The 16431-nt window shown below is 34.0% G+C and overlaps 1 protein-coding gene across 1 annotated transcript; it reads right to left on the bottom strand.

Annotated features, from left to right (window-relative positions):
- Nucleotides 1–283: 283 nt before the first annotated feature.
- On the bottom strand, nucleotides 284–4936 carry LOC116032384 (leucine-rich repeat receptor-like serine/threonine-protein kinase BAM1). The gene is made up of 2 exons (XM_031274898.1): nucleotides 2346–4936; nucleotides 284–1062 (listed from the first exon to the last, which is right to left on the bottom strand). Exons 1-2 carry the CDS (start codon nucleotides 4918–4920, stop codon nucleotides 653–655), a joined length of 2985 nt encoding a protein of 994 aa, XP_031130758.1. The 5' UTR covers nucleotides 4921–4936; the 3' UTR covers nucleotides 284–652.
- Nucleotides 4937–16431: the final 11495 nt, after the last annotated feature.

Raw genomic sequence — 16431 nt, 5'->3', positions numbered from 1 at the left:
AAAAAAAAAAAAAAAAAAAAAAAAAAAAAAAAAAAAAAAAAAAAAAAAAAAAAAAAAAAAAAAAAAAAAAAAAAAAAAAAAAAAAAAAACAAACAAAACAAAACAAAATGCAATGTAACACAACATCTTTGTAAAGTTAATAAATGATGAAATGCTAAACTTATTATTAATGCAACTGCAATAATATCATAAATTTACTGTTTGCGATGTGTTAAACAGTTAAGTAAAATTCCTCTTAAACCCAAAACCCTAATGTAAATAAATATTTACAAAGTACAAAATCTTGCACACTAGCCAACATTTTTCTTATAATTAAATTCATCCAAAAAAGAGACCAACAAGTACAAGGTACAAGTTTGTATGCACAAGGGTACAAAAGCAGCATTGCAAAGCCATTTGGGATTGCCTGCATATTGCCCTAAAAAAAATACCCCAACAACCAAAACTCTATCTACCACCTCTAATACTACACAATAATTATGCCTAAACAAGGTAATTAAAAAATCATAATTAAGTTAACTAAAGCACTATTAATGAACTCAACACCCTATTGAGTGTTCATTAATTAAAGAACACAAATCTAAAAACCCTTAATCCCATTATATTATATATATATAAGTAATAATTATATTATATCTATTTAATTTCTTAATTATACCACAAGATTTTGTCTAGTTTTAGGGCTAATTTTGTCCTTTTCAACATTTTTTGAGTGCTGAAAATTCAATGAGGATGATGAAGATTGAGAGTGGCGTGGGAGCTCTGAGAGCATTTGAACAACTTCTCTCATGGTGGGGCGTTCAACGCTGTTCTCTTGCACACAAAGCATGGCAATGAAGAAGAGGTGCATGGCTTCATCTTTGGGCACTATGGTTAGCCTTGGATCCACAATTTGTGTCACCTCTTCTCTCCTACAATTTGTCACCCTCTTGCTCCATTGCACGATGTCCACCCCTTCTCCAAAATCACCGACCGGGCGACGCCCTGTGATCAACTCCAACAAAACGACTCCGAAACTATACACGTCGCTCTTTTCATCCACTCTCAATGTGTAAGCATATTCTGCAATAAGGAATAAGTAAAATGGTTAATTTACTATGTACTTATCTTGTGATGCAATATAAATAATTAATATATTTAAATTAAAACCTAACACATATAATTCTTGTGAAAAAGAACTTGATTTTCTCATCACAATGTGTCTAAAGATGATTGCATCTTAAAAGTTGTCATTGAGACTAAAGTCATGTAAGGGACACGTAGGATACAAGTCATGAGCTACAAGTGGAAGGTGTGGGGTCCATATGTTTAGTATCAGACGCGTGGAATCACGTGCATGTCTGTTACCTTTCTCGACAACGAAGGCCTGTTACTTTAGACACAGATTTTTACCCAATTTGTCACTCAGTCAATCGGATCGAAACCTCATTGAAGAATGGGTCCCGTCGGTTTCATCGCCGGCACAGAATTAAGCGGACACGCTCTCTCTACCAATCCTTCCTCGTAATCGCGGCCGTTGATCGCTCAATTACACGGTCTGCGATTCCCCAAAAAAATTCTTTCCCCACGCGCCACCCCCGTCCCATAAAATCACAAGGGATCTTTGTCATGTCACTTTAGCATGCGGATCTCCATCGTTCTCCCACTACCGAGTCTCACTAATTTATTAATAATTATAAATTGAGTTAATGACTGATTTAGTCAATTGACTATAATGAAATTATTAATTTGATCATCGACTATAATTCTTACCAAATTAAGTCCATAAATTTTAAAAATCTTACATATTTCTGTCATTCACTATCGTTCTACGGCTCGAATTGACGGACAGGCAAAATTGAGTAAAATTTTCAAAGTTAAGGACTTAATTTTGTAAGAATGAGAGTCGATGATTAAATCAGTAATTTCACTATAGTTAATGATCCAAATTGATCATTAACTCTTATAAATTTTAAGGTATTTATCCACACTCAATAATAAGAATCAATAGTACCTAGTACAACTCTAAAAGCATACATGATTGTATCATATACAAGAAACACAACGATATCTTTTAATTTTTATCTGGAAGGAACTTTCCTAGGATGAAACAAGAATGTTTGGCATGCTAAATCCCAACTCAAATGAAGAATTTATACGTTAATTTGATTTTAATAACACTAAATTATATATTATTATCCGATAACCTTGTGGTCTAGTGACTCTATCTATTGATTATGAGTTTTAATTTGTAAATTTAGATTCGAATATCATCATCTTATCGGGTGAAATTATTTTTAAAAAAATAGTGTAATAATAACAATATGATATACCAAAACAATTGAGAAGAAGAACAATGGACGTACCTGGGGCGATATAACCATAGGAGCCTGCAATTGCGGACATGCACTCGGAGGCGCCGCCGTCGACCAAGAACTTGGCGAGCCCGAAATCGGCGACGTGAGCTTCGAAGCTGGAATTCAACAGAATGTTGTTAGATTTGACGTCGCGGTGGACGATCAACGGCGAGCAATCGTGGTGGAGATAGCACAAACCCTTGGCGGATTCCAAAGCCGCCTTGTAGCGGAGATGCCAGCTCAGGAATCCCCCTTTTTTGCCGTGCAGGGCCTCGCCTAAGCTCCCATTTCTCATGTACTCGTAGACCAGAAGATTGGTGTCCTTGTTGGAGCAGAACGCGAGCAATCGGACGATGTTTCGGTGTCGGATGTTGCCTAGGGTTCGGATCTCGGCCCGGAAGCCGTGGTCGTGGGTTGTGTTGTTGAATCCGAGGAGCTTTTTCACGGCGATTTCGACGCCGTTAGGGGTTTTGCCGTGGTAGACTACCCCGGCGCCTCCCCGGCCGATCACATTGCCGTCTCTCAGGCATTCCAGGACGTCGGAGACTGTGAAATCCAGCTTCTGGAATGACGTCATTTTCCACGAACCCGACCCGTTTTTCTTGAACGACTTGGCCTTGACGATGGCGGCAGCTGCGAAGATCAGGGAGCAGATTAGGAGGCCTAGGGCGAAAATCAGCTTGAAATCGCCGTGAGATTTCCCCGGCGGGCTGGAGATTGGGGCGAGATCGCAGGGGTTGTTCAGAAAAGATCCGCAGAGATGAGGGTTTCCGGCGAAAGATGTGGCGTTGAAGTAGGCGAATTGGCCGGATTCCGGGAGCTTTCCGGATAGATCATTGAAGGAGAAATCAGCTGTTGTTAAGCTTCTCATTGTGGCAATGGACTTAGGAATGGTGTCAACTAAGTGGTTTCTTGACAGGTTTAGGTAATTCAAGATTCTTATGTTGGAAACCTGGGATGGAATTGAACCAGAAAGGTTGTTCTGGCTCAAATCAAGGTAAGTGAGATGGATGCAATTGCCAATCTCAATGGGGATTTCACCTGAGAGAGAATTTTCACTTAGGTCAATCTTGAGAGCTTGCTGGAGTTCACCTATGGAAGGCGGGATTGGGCCGGAGAATGTGTTCCCACTGAGGAGGAGAATCTGCAAGGAAGTGAAATTGGAGAGGGAGAATGGTAAAGCACCTGAGAGCTGATTGTTGGAGAGATTCAGCCTGCCTAAATAGGCAGGTTTGGATGAAAAGTTTGTGTTTTCAGACAAAGTGCCAGACAGCAAATTGTTTTGGAGCTCAACTAAGTTGAGTTGTGGCAAGTAAAGGAACCCATCTGGAATGCTACCATTCAAGTAGTTTTGGCCCAGCCTGACCCTTACTAGGCTTGAACAAGAGCCTAGCTTTTCTGGGATTGAACCAAACAGGAAATTCTTTAGGAGAATCAGAACTCTCAGCTGGTTTGAGGCACAGAGCTCATCAGGGATGGTGCCAGTGAGCTTGTTTGAGGATAAATCCAGCTCCTGCAGCTGCTGGTTCCTGCCAAGATTCTCCGGGATAATGCCGGTGAAGTTGTTCATCCACAGCCCGAGAACTTGAAGCTCTGGGAAGTCTGCAATGAAATCCGGTATCGACCCATGTAACTGGTTCATGAACAGGTTCAGAAGCTTGAGATTCTTCAGGCTGTTGATCTCAAATGGGATTTCCCCAGTGAGGGAATTGGCTGAAATGTCAAGATAGATTAGGCCTGTCAAATTGCCTAGCTCTCTTGGGATAGGACCAGAGAGAAGGTTAATGTGCAGGAAGAGAGTGTCAAGCTTTCTCAAATTCCCCAATTCTGCAGGAATGGTGCCATCCAATTCACAGCTTGAAATATCCATGTGAACAAGATTTTCCAGCTTCCCAAACTCCCTTGGAATTCCACCCACAAAAACATTGTAATACCCCAGATATATCTCCTTCAAGTTTGTGAGATTTCCCAGTTCTTTAGGAATCTTTCCATGGAGATTATTCCCAGCAAGTGACAAGTATTCCAGCCCAATCAAATCCCCATAGCTCTCCGGGATTTCGCCATAAAAGAAGTTCCCACCCAAGTCCAAGTACTTGAGCTTCTTCAAGCTCAAAATGCCAAGGGGCAAGAAAGCTGTGAAGTTATTGTTGTAAGCATCAAAAACTTCCAAATTTTCCAGGCCTGAATAGTTCCAATCAAGATTCCCACTAAGCATGTTGTTTGATATGTTCAGAGACTTGAGGCTGCTCATATTCTCAATCTTGATTTCACCGGTGAAGTTGTTGCCATCGAGATGGAGCTCTGCCAGCCTATCCAGGCCAGCAATTTCAGGGGAAACAGAGCCATACAGCCCCATACCAGACAAACTAATTGAAACGACTCGGCCATGGGAGCATTTGATTCCACTCCAAGAACAAACTGAGCTGGGATTTGAAGTGTTCCAAGATTCCAAACCAAGATTTGATGAAGAAAGGGCATACTTGAAAGGTACTAAAGCATGAAAATCAGTGAGCAGAGAGGAAGAAGAACAAGAAGAAGAAGCCACAAGAGAGAAGAGAGTGGTGACAAGAATAAGGGGCACCATGTTTTCTTGAAATGAAGAAATGTTGTTTCTTTTGGCTTTTCTAGTGAGTTTGGAAGGATTTGAAGAAGAAACAAAGGGTTTTATGAGGCTTTGTGGCAATGGATTCTCTACAAAAGGGAAGAAAAGTTGGGGGAATCTGAGAAACCTCAAGTTTGTATTGATTTAAAGAAGAACCAAACATCTTCAAAGAGAGGTAGCATAAAAAAGACAGTCTTCAAGTTCAAGGAAGAAACTAATCCTCCCCTTTTCTCCCCTTTGCTGCTTTTCCTTTTCTCCTTATCTCTCTGTGAAGAACACATCAAAGAAATTGGCTAAGTGTTTGTGTTATCTGTGATGAAGCTATTAACCAAAGCAGAGAAGACCAAACAGTGATAAAAGCAGAAGGAAAGCAAAGTGCCCTCACACTCACTTTTGAAGACAGCCGTTGGATAAACAGATTTTTAAAGTTCTAGGCTTAGAGGAAGTGAAAGTAAAGTTATGATTCTCTCCCTTTCTCTCTCTCTAAGAAATGAAATGACAAAAATACCCTTTGATGGTGTAATTATTTTGAATTGAGAAGATGATGAAACTGCACTCTATCTCACTCATAAATCAAGAATGGCTGAGTTGTCCTCCTTAGATTTTTGATGAATGTATGCCACTATTTATATACACACATTATACAAAGTTACCTCTGACGTGGCAACCTGCCAAGTTAGTCAGGCTGTTGACTTGGTAACCATAAAGTTACAAGTTTGACTCTATGGGAGCGATTTACTGATCTTTTTGGTTTGAGTTAGTCAGTTGTGATTTATGAACAATCTAGACTGAGTAGTCAGTTATGATTTATGAGCAATCTAGGCTGACTAAGGTCACAAGACGCGATTTACCCAGTGCATATTTTCGGATAATGGCAACAAATTTTTATTGTAATTCAAAAAAAAAAAGAAGTTATCCTTTGACCCTAGTATGATGATGACACTAGCAAGAAATGCAGATTATATTATTGCAAATAATGCTGGCTTCATAATTCATGTGTGTGTGCGCTATAATATAATTATACACACAAATATAAGATTCAATAATAATGATTCATGCATGTCTCTAGCTACATGTAGTATATTTGATGGTGATTTTAGGGTCTCTTTATATTTATAAATAAATAATAATTGTTTGAGGAAAGTAAATATGGGTTGATGTGTAGTACAGCTAGGCCTACATGATGATACCATAACATTCATAAAATGAAATAGTAATTAAAAGAAGAAAAAAGGTTGCACTCCATATGTCCATGTTCATTAGTGTAAACTGTTAACACATTAACCTTTGCATTTTATTTCTTCTCAATCATCAACATTATCCAGTTATTTTAGTAGATAAAAATAACATTTTCAGTAATAATATAACATTTTTTCACCTATTTTTCATTTCTCAAGAAAAATAGAGAATATATATATATATATATATATATATATATATATATATATATATATATATATTATACACACACACAAAAGATATTTCATCAGTAATATATTCTACCATATCTATATAGCAGAGAGCACCAATATACATTGTGATCTTTTAACAGTATCTAAGATATATATAGAGTAAAAGACACATGTGATAATGTTTATTACTTAGTTATTATAGGTTATACTAATGTGTAGATAATTAGATGTATTTTTAAGGAACTAATATTATGTATATATATGAGTTTTAGTACACGGAAAGCCACTAGAATTCGTGATCAGGAAGCTCTGGCAATGCCAAGTGATACTAAGAGAGTTTTGGTTCAAAAGTTTTTTATTTTGAGGAGCAAATTGACTTTTATAGCATTGAAGACAAGGGGTAAATGGCGCTTACGTACCTACCAACATGTCATGCCGGTCGCTCCACATGCTAGCACTAAGGCGATTCAGACTATTGGAATGCCTAAAATGACACTTCACGCATTGTCCATCTGTTTGAGTATGGTCGACTTCCCGATCTTGCATGTCAGAAAACATGCCATCAAGATTGAAAATGTTCAGAAACTGCCATATACAGTCATGTATATTCCCACCAACATGCATGCGTAGTTAATTAACTAATTTTTTTATAGATATGAATAGAATATAATCTATCTCAAAATTTATAAAGAGTCTTATATTCTCGGTAATTAGACCATAAAATTTTTGATGGTTAATTAATTAATAAATTGGTTTTAAAGTGTGATGGTGAGTAAATCTTTGTCTCACTGCAGCCTTGGAGTTGGGGACATGTGACTGCAACAGCCAGTTGGTTGTAAGAAGGGTAAAAAAGATTGGTGATTATTAATACATCATTACAATGTTCTTTGAGGAATGATCAATATATAATTATGTTGTGTGGATAGGTCACAAGAAACAAGGCAACCCCAGAGAACTTTTTTTTTTTTTTTTTTTTTTTTTTTTTTTCCCTTTTTTTTTTTTTTTTTTTTTTTTTTTTTTTCCCTTTTTTTTTTTTTTTTTTTTTTTTTTTTTTTCCCTTTTTTTTTTTTTTTTTTTTTTTTTTTTTTTCCCTTTTTTTTTTTTTTTTTTTTTTTTTTTTTTTCCCTTTTTTTTTTTTTTTTTTTTTTTTTTTTTTTCCCTTTTTTTTTTTTTTTTTTTTTTTTTTTTTTTCCCTTTTTTTTTTTTTTTTTTTTTTTTTTTTTTTCCCTTTTTTTTTTTTTTTTTTTTTTTTTTTTTTTCCCTTTTTTTTTTTTTTTTTTTTTTTTTTTTTTTCCCTTTTTTTTTTTTTTTTTTTTTTTTTTTTTTTCCCTTTTTTTTTTTTTTTTTTTTTTTTTTTTTTTCCCTTTTTTTTTTTTTTTTTTTTTTTTTTTTTTTCCCTTTTTTTTTTTTTTTTTTTTTTTTTTTTTTTCCCTTTTTTTTTTTTTTTTTTTTTTTTTTTTTTTCCCTTTTTTTTTTTTTTTTTTTTTTTTTTTTTTTCCCTTTTTTTTTTTTTTTTTTTTTTTTTTTTTTTCCCTTTTTTTTTTTTTTTTTTTTTTTTTTTTTTTCCCTTTTTTTTTTTTTTTTTTTTTTTTTTTTTTTCCCTTTTTTTTTTTTTTTTTTTTTTTTTTTTTTTGCACTTTCTCTTTTCTTTTTCTTTAATTGTTTTTCTTGTGCTTTATTCCCCTTGCTTGGGTTGCCTCCCCTCACAGCACTGCCATTGGGACCAACTCTCTATGCAAATGTGTATATTTGAAAGCTTTATTAGAAGTTGGAATAGTCCTAAAGAGAGGGCTGAAAGTTAAAGCAATGTTGAGAGTGCTAGAAAAGAGAGATTTGTATGGCATTTGCTTTTGATCTTCCACTTCATAAAGAACCCAAAAATCCAAAAAAATTAAATTATAAAGAAAAAGCCCTTCATCTCCTATCTATCTTTCACATGGAAAAGAGTGCTCTTGTATTGTGTGTGTTAGCTAGTTTGGAATATATTCTAAGGATAATTGGCTTTAATTTATATAGAATGTGTGGGCACATTTTCATGTATAGTTTATACACATACATATTTCAAGCTTCTATATATTTAAAACAATTTCAAACAATGATATAAATTGAGTGGTCACCATATACTTATTTGATGTCAATATAGAGGCTAACGTCCAACTACCAAGCTCATATAAACTAAACACAAAAAAAAAAAAGGATTATATTTTCGATTTAGTTTAGTAGTAAATTATTAAACCTATTTCTTTACATAGTAATATTATACGTATTCTCAATTTGTACGACATACTTAGTTAGCAATTAGCATACTCTGATTATTCATCTAGAAAAAATGTGAGTTTACTCATTTCTTTTTAGTCTATCATTAAAATCATGACATGCATATGGTAGGAACTTTACTCTTGAATTATAGGAAATTTCTAAGATATTGATTTTCTACGACCTACAATCCTGTATGTTATTTGGGTTGTATTAGGTGTTGTCAATACTTGTCCTGTAATACCCCATGCATGGATAGATCCAGTATGGGGGCAGCTGCCCCCCTCGCTCCCCATCCCACCTCACCTGTTATATATAAGGGGCGTTGTATGTGTGTGTGTGTGTGTTTAGAGTAAATATTTAGGTATAAGTAAATAATATAGATATAAATTACTCAAAGATGAAGTAGGTTAAATGGTAAAGTATGTATGTGTTGTAGTAGAGGTCAAGATGTTGAATTTTCCTACTTGATTAATTTTTTTCTTCCAAAATATCTTATTTGTTTTAATCTTTAGCCCCATGGCGAAATTTGTGGCTCCGCTCTTGACCCCATGCAACAGGACAGTACATGTCATGTATAATTATACAGAATAATACACAATAAAAGAAGTATCGATAATAATCATCAACATCATAGAAATTTTTAAAAATTATATAACAAAAATAGTCACATCCAACTCTAATAATACATAGTATATAGGAGGAAAAACAAAGTCCATAGGTGCATAATGCATGGGGAAATATGTACATGTAACACAGGGAGTGGAGTGAAGTGAAGTTTCCATTATATTCAAATAAAAAATTGATGATGAAATAGAAATAGTGGGTTGTTGGCTCCACTGCAAGTTTGAAAAAGCAAAAAAAAAAAAAAAGAAAAAAAAAGATGGGCAAGGTAGCTAGGGCAGACTGGTTGAATTGCTTGATATCAAGGTAGGGGTCCCTGTCTGGTAGTGTATCCATCAATTTGGTGGGGAGATCTAGCCCTTGTGAAGGGTCATTTTCTTGTGGCACTGTCCCCTTTTATTGGTAATGCCATTACATTGCATACATACACTTACATTGTTTTCCCTGCAGCTGAGCTGATGATAAAAGCTCTAGGTCCAACCTAGGTATTCATTGCTGTCATTAAAAAAACACCTAGCTAGGGTTTCTTTTGTGTTTCCAAACCATTGGTTATATGATTAGCATATACTTTGTATATATGTGTGTTGGGATGTGTGTATATAGATATAGGTGAAGGATCTGGATATAAATATTGGATCGGACACAATGCGTAAGATTATATTAGAAGATAATAAAGTCATATCAAGTTGAAGAAAAAAAAATGAATCTCATCGAGTTGGACTGAACATAGAAGTTAAGCCTAGTAGATCAAGAAGTTCGATTTAAGGCGGACGTGACGGGACCTTGGCAATTATGTTATCCATGTTTGCTAGGGGTAGACCTTAGCTTGTAGAGTTGTAGGAATTGTTGTTGAATTATATGCATGCTAAAGTATTATATTATATATGTAGAATAATATAGTTGAATAATAGGAGTTAGGAGGAGCTAGGAAATGGTCTCCTTTCATATAACTAATATCTATCTTTTTTATTTACAAAACTATTCGTAACCCTCTTTTTTTTTGAAGATAAACGTAGCTATTCCATTAATTCATAACATAAAACGTTTACATCAACGATGGTAAACCAGTCCTTACAGTCAGACATAGAAACAACTTTTCTAACTATGCTATAGAAAACTTGAATCGCAGACTGTTTTATAACTAGGAAGCTATGTTCCTTCAAGGAGCTTAAAGCTTCATCAAAGATCTGGTCTTCATCATCATTCTTTTTTGCTCGCCCAGGATAAGATCAACACTTGCCGAAACCAAACTAAACGATTTATGCTAATGATAATGAAAAGCTCGTGAAGGTACGTAACGAGAGGAAAAAGCCCGTGAAATTAATGAGAGGAAAACACAATAATAGAGAAAATAAAAAGTGGTAAAGCCAAAGTAGGGTTGGGAGTTCAAGACTACCAACACAAACCCCAATACCTACCTACTATTATTTTATTCAAAGGGAAAGAAAACGGAAGAAGATGATCTGTTGCGGTGGTCGGAGGCGGACGGAGCTGCGACGGTGGTCGGGGCGGAAGAAGAACGAGAGTAAACGTAGAAGGTGACCAAAACCGCCGGCTCAAAGCTCCATTAGAGCTCCGGCCGAAGCCGAAGTTGAGCCGAAGTTGGAAGCTCCATTCGTAACCCTACTTGAATATGCACTCTGGTGAATTAGCAAAAGACCACAAGTTTATGAGAGGTAACTTAGCCAACTGAGTCTAGTTCTGTCAATAATATTCATTGTCCTGAAAACAGTGAACAAGTGGGTGAAACATGATTTTTATATCTAAAACCCTAAAAGTTAACAGTGATTTCAGTTTCTCTGAACTAATCCTAAGCCAACAAGACCCCGGCCTTAGAGCCACTACAGAGGTAAACCCTAATGTTGCGCAATCAGCCAACCGGTCATATCCTATCTTCATGTGTGCACAAGGATCCAATCCATCAGCATCCTTGGGTCTTTTTCCCATACGTGTTTCCAGTGAAATTCAAACCACCACCTTACTGCCTCCCGTCATGACCTTAAATCAGGCGACGAACCAACTACGCTAAGCCAGGGGGAGTCAAATTCTCACCTAATACTATATTAAATTTTGAATAATCTGAATTGAACACATTCAAATCTTATATAAGATTATATGGTGATAAATTGGAACAGTGTTGAGATCAGACGATAGGAAGACGACGTAGTTGTTGGGTGATCTGAGAATCTACGATGAGGCAACTGAGGCGTCGTCGTCCGGCCGTGCAGGGCGGTCGGAGACAGGAACCACCAGAGGTGGTACAATGTCGTTTGCGGTGGCGTGACATACAACCTTGTTTGTCTCTTATCGTACGGCTAAGGTTTCATCAGGGGAAGATTCCAAATGGCTCTTCTTCATCAGAACCTTATAATTAAGCTTCAAGTCAATTATTACAGGTATCATTGCTTTGATCAGAACCTCTGATCTCAGTCATATGACTTTGGGAAAAGCAACTTCCATAACAAAGACAGACCCATTTCTTCCCCTTTTTCTGACCATTATAATTTTTTTCCCTCTTTTTTCATTTTTTTTCCTAAAAATATATGTTTAATAATACTATATTTATTCAAGACATGCATACAGATCAGAGGTTCTTTGTTTGTGTTTGTGTTTGTGTGTGTATGTATACAGTGGTTCTTTGTTTGTGTTTGTGGGTATGTACATTGTGGTCCGGTTGACAATTTCATTAGGACCACAATAATATATCATTTTTTTTTGGACAGCACAAAAGGAAATCCGCATCCACTATTCTAATATGTGCGGGCATTGAGACCATAGTCCACAAAGAACGACAAGGAGTTAAATAAACATAAATGACCCTAGTCGGTAAAAGATGGTAACCCATAATTAACCGACTCAAATCAAGAAAACCAATAAATTACTAAAGTAAAACTTGAAACCTTGTAGTTACCCGAACTAATATCCTGACAAATTTAACTAGAGTTACCTTTCATAAATATAATTCATAACTCGATGAGATTAAGTACTCATAATATAAATCAAATTCGGCTTTAACCATTTGGTCAAAGATTTGTAACGATAGAAACCACACTCATGGAGACAACCCCAGCAAAGTTGGTCAGACTGGTAACCACAATGTTCCAAGTTCAATTCTCTATGATCTTTTTTGTTTGAGCTAGTCAGTTATGACTTATGAGTAACTTAGATTGGTTTAGCTTCTTGTGGTCATTTGGCGACTAACATCACAAAACCATTTAGGGTTCAAAATTATAGTAGTCCAATTTTCAAACATATATATAAATACAATGTCATAGAAAAGTTGAGAAAATGATGGCACATGAAGTTGGTATTATTGGTTAAAGGTTAAGAGGTGAAGTTGTCACCAATTCACATATGACTTCAAAGTTGTGCCTTGGAATTCAATGCTTTAACGTTAGTGATCGAAGAAAGAAAGACAAAAAGAAAGGTAAAGCCGCAGAGCATCATATCATTGAAGCTAGGGATCAGATTCTAATCCTCAAAACGCAATATAATTAATTAATTAAAGTTTTTATTTAATTTGGTTAATTATAGGGGAATAGTTTAAATCATCAACAAATAATTATAGTTAAAGTGCACTTTAAAAAGTAATAAATTAAATTTCAACACATATTAGTATACTTGAGTATCAAGTTTGACATCTTTTGCAATGCATTTATGCCTTGAAATTACAAATGGTTTGGTCGATCATACATTACACTAACGATGATCGATCGGGTCCCAACTGTAATTATTATTTATGGATCACACCGTTTATATCAACCAATCCTAAATGAGTCACAAATTTTACAAAATAAACTTGACTAGAGTTAATTGAATTAGTCTCATTTGTAATAGTCTTTAAATCACACAAGAGAAGAAAATTGCTCTATGAAGACCTTGTGTAATAGGCTTTACTAAGATGGTGTTAACAAGAACCAAATGCGTGATCTTTTTAGTTAAGAGAATCATATTTCATCCACTTTAATTTACGAAAAAAGACTGCAAGTATTACCAAATTATTGTACGCTTTTGGTAAAACCCATTTTGTGAACCTAATTGGTAAAGAACCATAAGGAGGTAAATCAACCTAAATTATTTATAACTAATTCACTCAAATTAAGAGCGATAATGGATAGCTCCTACAATAAGTTAAATTTAAAACTTTATAATTACTCAGCAAACTATCACATCAATTGCACTCAGTTTGTCACCATATTACATTCACCACTTGACCATTCTTTTCCAGCATTGGGATTGTTTTTTGGCTAGAAGGGGGTGGAAAAGGAAATGACATTAATAAGTTTGGACAATGCAAGAGATTGAATTGAAGCACTTTTGGCTTTGGAAGGGTCCTAACTCCTAAGAAGCTATTATTATTATTATTATTATTATTATTATTATTATTATTATTATTATATATATATATATATATATATATATATTTATTTATTTATTTATATATTTATATACATATTACAAAGGAGGCATCTTTAGAAGGTGGCATGCTATATTTTACCTTTGGGAATAAAGTGAGAAAAAAGAAAAGAAAAATTCAATACCATATATATAAAGCTAACATGATTAAAACAAAAAAGGACCTCTAGAATTATTTGAATGCATGGAAAAAAAAAAGGTCTGGAAATAGTTGAATGGGAGAAAAAAGGGCACCTTTATTTTAAAATTAAATTCAAAATTAAATTTTATTTTTTAAAAAAATAAATGAATTAACTAGTACTATTTAATTTCAAAAAGGATGTATGTCCAATTCCACTTCCTGTTGCTGATGCAATCTAATGCAGAATTGAAAATTAAAATTTTCTAAAATGTACTTTTTCAAAATTTTGTGTTTTTATTTTATTTTTACTTTTTTTTTTTGGAATCAATCCGTATTGCATTTTATGATTTTTCTATGCATGCTATCAATATGCACCAATACATATTTAATACGGTGTATAATATAATAATAGCATATGGTACACCAAATTGTATTAGGTACTATTAGTACGTACTGCATATAACAATAAAAGATACTCCGTAATAAATTAAATATGATTGAACATGATAAAAATTCTCCTTTTAATAATGATTTATATTTCAAAATTTAAACTCAAAAGTATTTGTATGTTGGCATCCCATGACCAAGAGACTTGTGGTTTATATTCTTCTCTTTAATTTGTATGAAAAATAAAAACCTCAAAAGTTCCAAAAGTTAATCAAAATTAACCATCAACATATCATAAATTCATAATAATTAAAATGGCGGGGGGGGGGNGGGGGGGGGGGGGGGGGGGGGGGGGGGGGGGGGGGTGACAGCATCTCCCATTGAAAATGGCAGTGACAAGTAGTGATCACAATCCAGTAAAAAGGTCCAAGACAGAAAAACCCAAAAGCCCTGATGACTAAGCTAGCATATATACATATATATATATATATATATATATATATATAAAAGGTTCAAAAAATAAGAATACGCTTCCGTGAAAACATGTGAATTAATGACAATGATATTTTTGTAATTATTATGGTACATTAGGAAAAAATTGATAGTGCATATGTGGTTTTTTTTTTTTTTTTTTTTTTTTTTTTTTTTTTTTGAGTACTATGACTCTGTTACAATGTAGTATCTGTTCATAGCTACTTTCTCAACCTACTGAAACACAACGAGTCAACAGTTGCCTCCACTGAGGCTCAAACCCACTCCCATCATCCATGTGAGAGTGTTAATCGGGACACCGGGTGCATATGTGGTTAATTGACCGTGTTCTCAAGTGCATGCATTATTAGTTATGCGTAGATGCACTATTAAGGTCTTGTTTAGTAACATAGTTAGCTTATAAGTCAATTTTGATTTAATTAATTAGTTTTTTGTAACAATTTATTGTTTCAAAATGCTAAAATTAAAAAAGCTGCTCAAATCATCTTTTTCGATAAACTTTTTGAGAAAGTAATTTTGCATGTAATAAGCTAACAACTAATTTACCAAACACTTTTGTATAATCTATCAGCTAATACTATCAACTAGTCAAACACATTATTAACTCAATCAGCTATCAGCTATTTACCACCCCTAAGTGTTTGCCAATGCACTATAATAATTACGAAAATCACTCTTTCTTTCTNTTTTTTTTTTTTTTTTTTTTTTTTTTTTGACTAATGAAAGCAAGGATTTTCATAAGAAATGTGGACAAATGCTAAGCATCAATCTAATAGATTTAATGGTTGAAAATTTAAGAAAAATAAGGGAAACAAAGCAAAAAGCGGTGGGGGTAAAACTTCGTAATAGTTATGAAATTAATTCCACCATTTTTAATACTTTTTAGTCACTAATCATTTTAGATGGACGGATAAGATTAGTCCACACTTCTCGTGAGGAGTCTAATTCTTGATTTCGTATCAATAAGACCTTGCCGATCAATCGTTTGGATTTGGTTAGTTCTCACATGGAGAGTAATTCTCATATGAACTGGATTTTATATATATATATATATATATATATATATATATATATATATATATATATTTATTTATTTATTTATTTATTTATTGGATACACTGTAACCTATTAGTACTATATGTTCTTGAAACTTTTGTTATGAAAAGTAACAATGTATTTATTTATTTATTTATTTGTTAGATCATATTGAGTGTGATGCCAACTTCAAATTTTCATAGTCAACTTCAATTGAATAATATATATATAGATGGATGATAATAATGTCATTTTCCATTGTAAAGCTCCTCCATTATGCTATTGCGAATCCTCATCACTTTGCTTTGGCACTTGGCAGGGTCCCAAAAATCTTCACAGTACTGCAGTAGTTCTGTACTCTATAATATAATTTTGCTCTTCTGATCTTTCAATATTATTTCCCAGTTTCTCAATTCTCAAATCATTTAGTGACAATCCTTGTTTTTCTAGATGCTAATTATATGTGTATCTTCAAATATTTAGTCGCTCAGGATATGCATATAAAAAATATATGTTATAGTGTTGTGTCATCTTAAATAGTATGTGGATTTGAACCTTGACAGAGACCGTGTGAAGATTATGCCTAAAGTGTATGAGTTTTATACCTAAAGCAAATTAGTAATTGTGTATTATGTTATGTATTTTTGTGTCTTGTGTTGTAAAATTTTGTGTCTATAAACATAAATTATGTACCTAAATTATATTTAAAAAATAAGTGATCGAATATTTAACATGTGTATGTATGTGTTT

Source organism: Ipomoea triloba, chromosome 10 (assembly GCF_003576645.1).
Source record: "Ipomoea triloba cultivar NCNSP0323 chromosome 10, ASM357664v1".
NCBI classification, from domain to species: domain Eukaryota; kingdom Viridiplantae; phylum Streptophyta; class Magnoliopsida; order Solanales; family Convolvulaceae; genus Ipomoea; species Ipomoea triloba.
Note: the sequence above shows the minus strand (reverse complement) of the source record. Positions and strands in the feature narration are given on the sequence as shown.